General features: G+C 36.0%; 1 protein-coding gene across 1 annotated transcript in view; it reads left to right on the forward strand.

Moving 5' to 3' along the window:
* Nucleotides 569-6,445, forward strand: part of LOC109211284 — a gene marked incomplete at its 5' end in the record, with an annotated part of 11,678 nt that continues 5,801 nt past the window's right edge. Inside the window, 2 exon segments of the mRNA XM_019374808.1 lie at nucleotides 569-624; nucleotides 3,915-3,991. Of these exon segments, the coding sequence (XP_019230353.1) occupies nucleotides 569-624; nucleotides 3,915-3,991 (133 nt within the window).

A 6,445-nucleotide genomic window follows, 5' to 3' on the forward strand; every position in this document is an offset into this window, starting at 1 on the left:
TTTTGCGCTTGACAGATGCACATTCAGCAAAGCGGTTCGACTGAATTGACTTCACTTGGAAAAAGGTACTAGTTGCATACGGTTTTCTTAGCGCTCAAAGAAAGTGGGCAGTCTGAAAAAGACGCCTTGAGACTTGTTATAACCCCCCAAACATAAAAAGGTAAAAGAAAAAGGAAAAGGTAGTAGGAAAATCTCGCCTACCGTACTTGGTGCAGCTATTAACGCCGATTGCACTATGGTTTTGCCTCAAATCAAATTGCTCGCAATATCCCGCGTATTAGTTATGCATGTCGAGATGCATTGCTTGTTCTATGTGCCACTTGGAATTTTGAAACTTCCTTGCATTCATTATATAGTCTTGACATGTGTAGGAAGAATGCCCCATTCAAGCTTTAAATATGTAAAGCTCTCTTGTGCCGGTACTATTAACTATCTCTTTGACAATTTAGCATTGTTTCATCTCTGTATAATTCAAATACCATAGTGGCTGATAAAACTAGTTCTCATGGGATTGTCCTCTCATTTTCTATTTGTTCCTCGACTAGCTGACGTCTGGCTTTTATTGTAGCGGATGATGCTAGAGAGCAGGACGATATTGGCTTGGAAGTGGATGAGTTAAACAAGGTAATTTCAGAAATCTGCTTATGTTATTGATTTTCAAGCATTAAGAATTGTGTGATTTTGTACCATGATTCTCCTAGTGATACTAGTTTGTTAGGTTGGTTTGGGTGAAAGTTATCTGTTGCATATTTAAGCGTTTGTGATTTTGTACCATATTTCTCCTTGTGATACTGGTTTGTTCGGTTGGTTTGGATGAGAGTTATCTGTAGCATATAGGGTTTCCTTTTCAATGGGGATACCGTTGGTTTGGATGTTCTTTTTTTTTCTTCTTTTGATAGGTGAGTTGGTTAGGATGTATTAATGTGGTTCACCCTTGTTGTCTGCCCTCTGTCAATGTAAAGGAGAAAAATAGAGGACCATTTTTACCTGTTTTCATTTTTGAGCTGTGCTGTTAGGAGATTATTACCTCTGAGGAAAGATAGTCCTCATAATCCAATATTCCTACATACTATCTTTCTATATTTTGTATTCCAATAGTAGTGGCAAGAACTGAAGAACTGGTCATGAATTTTCTACACAAGTGGAGAGAAGTAGTATCCTCCTATGGAACTATGGAATGGAACTAGGTGACTACCCCTTTATTCGAAGTAAGCCTAGGTAACCGCAAAAAAACTACTTTCAATAAAGCACAGTTAGAACTTATCCAAAAAGTAAAGCACGGTTAGGAAAGTGTCTATGGGATTTGCTATTAAAGATGATTCGTCATGGGAGAGCATAATTGTTATAAAATACGGGAGTGGTATGAGTGAATAACTTTTAGAAGAGATGACATACTCATTTAGGCTTATATAAATAGAAGTACTCATATAGGGAAAATATGTTGAAAAAAATTGTGAGGGGAGTGGTCTTGTAGTTTATGATCAATGAAGTGGATGCAAACTTGGAGACTAGGGTTCAAATTTCAGTAGAGAGGAAAAACATTAGGTGATTTCTACATTCTGCCTAAGCCTTGGTGGATAGTGTTACTCGATATCTATGCCGATGGGAGGTAGCAGGTACCTAGTGGAATAGCCGAGTTGTGCTCAAGTTGACTCGGAGACTAATTAATTGAGTTAGGAAATTGGAAGTGAATTATCACAGAAAACAAGTTTATAATGATGGCAAATTTCCTAACCAAGAATAATGTTAACATATCGTGGAACCTAACAATTCAGGAGACCTTACCGTGGCCAGGAACTGGACAAGTTGGAGGACTTTTTCATACAGATTTTATGGTTATATCTAAATTGATTCGTAAGTTAATCGCAGGAAAGAGTCGGTTGATCTCCTTATAAAAAAACGAAGGAAAGAGTCGGTTGATCTAACAATATAGTTTCCTTGTAAAATCTTTCTGTCTGTAATGACCAATGGAAGGATATGAAATTCCTACATGGTAATTTATACACAACTCGTGTCTTGAGAAAGGTCTATTGCATGGTGTTCAACATGGAATGTCTCCCTTATAATCAATCAACTATCATTCAGTCCTGTGAGAAAACACGGGAGAAAATATTATTGCTTAATTGAAGTGTTATACAACCCCTATTTATATTAGTAGATACTAATAGGTATCTACTTCCCGATTTTTCAAAAAAAAAAAAAGGTATCTACTTCCCGAGCAGATCTCGTCGGAATTTTTTTCTTTGACTGGTGCGTGAGGGCGCTTGGGGAGGTGTTTTCCGGTGGGGTTTTGTGGGGTTTGGTCGCCCGGGGATGGAGAACACTGTGGTCGTGTTGGTTTATGCACAACACCGGTAAAAAGTGGTTTTGACGCATACAGCTTCTCAGGTCACCGGAAAATTGCACGGTGACGACTGATTTCTTCCCGGATGTCGTTGGAATGACGCATAACGATAATTATCTCACCAATGCTCTGATACCATGTGAGAAAGCACGGGAGAAAATATTATTGCTTAATTAAAGTGTTGTACAACCCTATTTATATACAGTGATTACATAATAATAATACATGACTAACTACTTAACAAGTCCCAAACTAGTTGAGCTAGGTCATGTGAATACTCTGTAAGCATTGCACTCTATTCATGTCCATTTCATTTAGTACTAAATTATTTGTTTTCTGGGGCAAGTTAGAGGTTCTTTAAAGCAAGAAGTTATCTATATACCTCATTTATCCGCACACGGACAGTCGGACACAAGTCTTTAACTGGAATATTCCTGGTAAATACTAGACCTTAAGTAAGTGTAATAGAATAGTTCAACCTTAATACCAACTAGTTGGTATCGTCTAGATGGACCCTTTTCCTCCATAGTGTTCTATTCTTGGCCAATTCCATAATATTTCAGAGATTGTAGGTCTTTTAAGACAACGCTTCTTCATGTATTTTTAGGTCTACCTTGTCCATTGTTGAGAATCTGTCTCATAAAATTCATTCTCTCACTCCCCTAGGTGGCTAGGTCTACCTTGTCCCATCACTTTCCATCAACATATTGTCATGACTATGAGTTTGTGCATTTGAAACGCCATCGCAACAATAACATAGAGAAGAGAAAACAAATTGTTGTAGACCGCATCTTTATGTGCAAAAGAAAAAAACAAGAAGAAGAGGTTTCTCTTCCCCAAGAACCAAAGAAAAAAAAAAAAAGGGAAAAGGGAAAAAAAGGAGGGGATGTTGATCATATATATATACACACACATTACTAGTATGTTCATGATCTATGGACTTTTGTATTTTTTGGCATAAATTGAGTGTTATCGAATACACTATTGAGTACCTTAGCAAGTAGTTCATTGAAGAGGATGAACAAGGCTAGGAAGGTAGCATGAGATGTAATTGCAACATGTCCTTTTTTGTTCAATGGAGAGAGAGAAATAGACTTTGTTGTGCTCACACGATTCTCCCGTTTTTCATAGCACCGGGCCTTATTTACTGGTTATTATTATTACGTTTCAACTATTTTCTAGTTCTTATAATGATGTTATCATTTCTGTGGTTTCTGTTGACGGTACTGATATATTGTCTTTTTCGTCTTTTTCGTTTTCTTGAGCTGAGGGTCTTTTGGAAACAACCTCTCTACTCCATCAGTTTAGGGGTAAGGTCTGCGTTGTTGTTGGAGAGAGAGAAATAGACGCACTTTTGAACACGCCGTGGAGAATAAAAAGGCCCCTTTCTCGTCATTTTTTTGTAGAAAAGGAAAATACTATTTGTAGAGTTGGGTAGATACTTTTGAGCTGAAAATGAAAGATTTTTGCAAAGTTTTCGACACCATGTTGGTGGAATATGATTAATTACTTTTGGATTATCAAAAAAGAAATATTTATACTCTTTTTAACTTTCTTTTTTGGAACGAAGGATCCTCAATTAAGTGGAGAGAGAAGTACAACGAAGCACCTAATCGAGCAGCTGCTTATGCAGGAGACATTTTCAAGGTTAGTACAAACCTTTTATTTATTTAGTCTGCTGAAATTTCTGTTTTATTAGTGTTAAATTGATAGATATTCTTTGTATGAGACTTGTGTCTTATCTTTCTGTGATTTTTCCTGTCTTTCCGTCTCCAGTCTTTGTGGAAGTTCACTTACCTTATTCTTAAACTTTTAACTTTATATCTTAGCTTTTTATGCGAGTGTCATATTGGCCTTGATTTGTTTGAATGTTTTTATTTAATTGCTTCCTAAGTTTACTTGATGCGGAGCTTAAAGTTAATTTTATTGTTCTATCGCTTGTCTGCTCCCTTTGGCCAGTTTGGTAGTTCTTCTAGGGTCTGCTAACATTTGAAACTCGTCATGCTGATGTAGTTTGTATAATTTTCTGGGAAAAGGATAACAGGAAGTTCAAATTTGGATTCTTTCGTGATTCAGACTCATTATTCTTCCATGATTCATACTCATGATAAACATTCTCTTTATATTTTATTAGAGGCCTCTTTTTTGGTGTTTTTAGCTCTCGTATCCTGTTTCAAACATCAACTTTTATTACACTTCTCAAAAGATAGGAAAAAAAAAGAGAGATTAACTTTTTCTGAGTATTTATTGTTTAGGCTTATTTTTTTATTTATAAAATTTCTGTAATTTGATAAAAATGGGTGTCATTTGTGTCTGATTTTGGGGTTGAGTTGTTGTTTATAGTTTTGAGTTCCAGGGATAGCATAATATGTTTAATTGGTTAGCTGGTTCTGAAATTCTTTTGCAATTGGCATAGTTCTTAATATGTAAATGGTTTGCAATGCCTCCAATTCATAGGAATAAGTGCATTTACTCTTTCACTTGATGCTCAAGAGATCTAGCAATGTTTGAGAGAACATCTCTTCTTCCTAGAGCTGCATTTCTCTTTTTCCATTCTATTTGAAATTGTGCATTTTTCTTTTGTGTTCTGAAGTAGTACTATCAACTGACACCTATTTTCATATATTTTTATTTTTTAACCCTTTTTGTCATTTTTGAACCATGAGGTCCTTGAATTTAAAGGCCCAATGGTTCTCTTTTTGTATCTGTTATCGTCATATCTTGTTTGGTTTTAACAAGAGGAAGACCCTCATGCTTGTCCTAAATTTCAGTGGGATATAATTTTTTGAAGCTAGTTTAGCTCCTGAATCTGAATACCAATAGATTTAGAAGATCAATTCGTAGTCATATCTTCAGTGAATAAAATACACACATACACATGCGCGCGCGCGCACACACACACAGAGTTACGACCTACCATCTAACAAAGTAAGATGCTTAGACTATCTAATTGAATGGGCGTTAGATTTTAATACAACTTTTTTTTTGATGAGGATGTTGATATAATTGTGTACTTCTAATCTTGAAAGAATGAAGAAAATGTTATGATCGCGTAAAAACTAAAACGAAGGAATTGGATAACAAGAAAGTTTTATAGAATCTAGAAAGAAAGTGAGCAGTGAGGAAAATCTTTCAATAGCTGCATAAAAGTTAAGAGTATCTAGCAAAGTACCTACGTATAGTGCTCTCTCAAGCTGATATACAAATGTTAATTGCATACTTATTTCTCCTAATAAAAACAAGTTGCATTTATATATATATATATATATTTCTAATACTTGTCAATTACATGGTCTGTCACAGCTTATGCAGCATGTTTGACTCCGTTCAGAGATTAAAAAGTTAGTTTGGCTTGTATATTCTATTATCAATAGTTGAAAGAAATTACTTGTAAAAAACTATTATAGTTGAAAAAAACTTGAAAGTAGTAGTTGAAAACTTAGTGTAGATGGATACCATGTATTGTGTTTTAAATCTGAATTGCTAAATCAAATTTTAACTTGGATGATGTGAAAGTCGTCTAGGATATTTCTAACTGTAGGAGTGTGTTGGGACATCCAAAATGGGAAGTGTCACATAAATTGGATGTAGTAAGTATTGAACAGAAGAATGATTTCCCAGCACATCTGGGAACGGTTACCACATGATGTCTTAAGTAGTAATCAAAGGGTAAAAAATGCATGCAAGGGTGTGAGCTACTAGTCAATAAATTAGGTGTAAACCTTAGAGACTAGGGTTCAAATCCCAGCAGAAACAAAAAGCACTAGGTGATTTTTTTCCATCTACCTAAGACTTAGTGGGCAGAGTTACTCGTACATGTGCTGGTGGGAGGTAGCAGGTACTCAGTGGAATAGTCAAGGTGCGCAAGCTGGACCGGACAAATAAAGTAATAAAAAATGTACAGTTGAGGTTACGTGAACAGTAAACTACTGTGGCAAGAAATTGTTCTGCCTACTTGTGTCATTTCCGGAATTTGAAGTAACCTCTGAATCTGAGATAACACAGAATATGGAGTTTGGAATGTCAACTTTCTGTTGGGGAAGAAAATGAAGAAGATGATTCTGCACTTGGGGGGGGGGGTGGGGGTAGGGGGGGTACTAG

Source organism: Nicotiana attenuata, chromosome 2 (genome assembly GCF_001879085.1).
Source record: "Nicotiana attenuata strain UT chromosome 2, NIATTr2, whole genome shotgun sequence".
Classification (NCBI taxonomy): Eukaryota; Viridiplantae; Streptophyta; class Magnoliopsida; order Solanales; family Solanaceae; genus Nicotiana; species Nicotiana attenuata.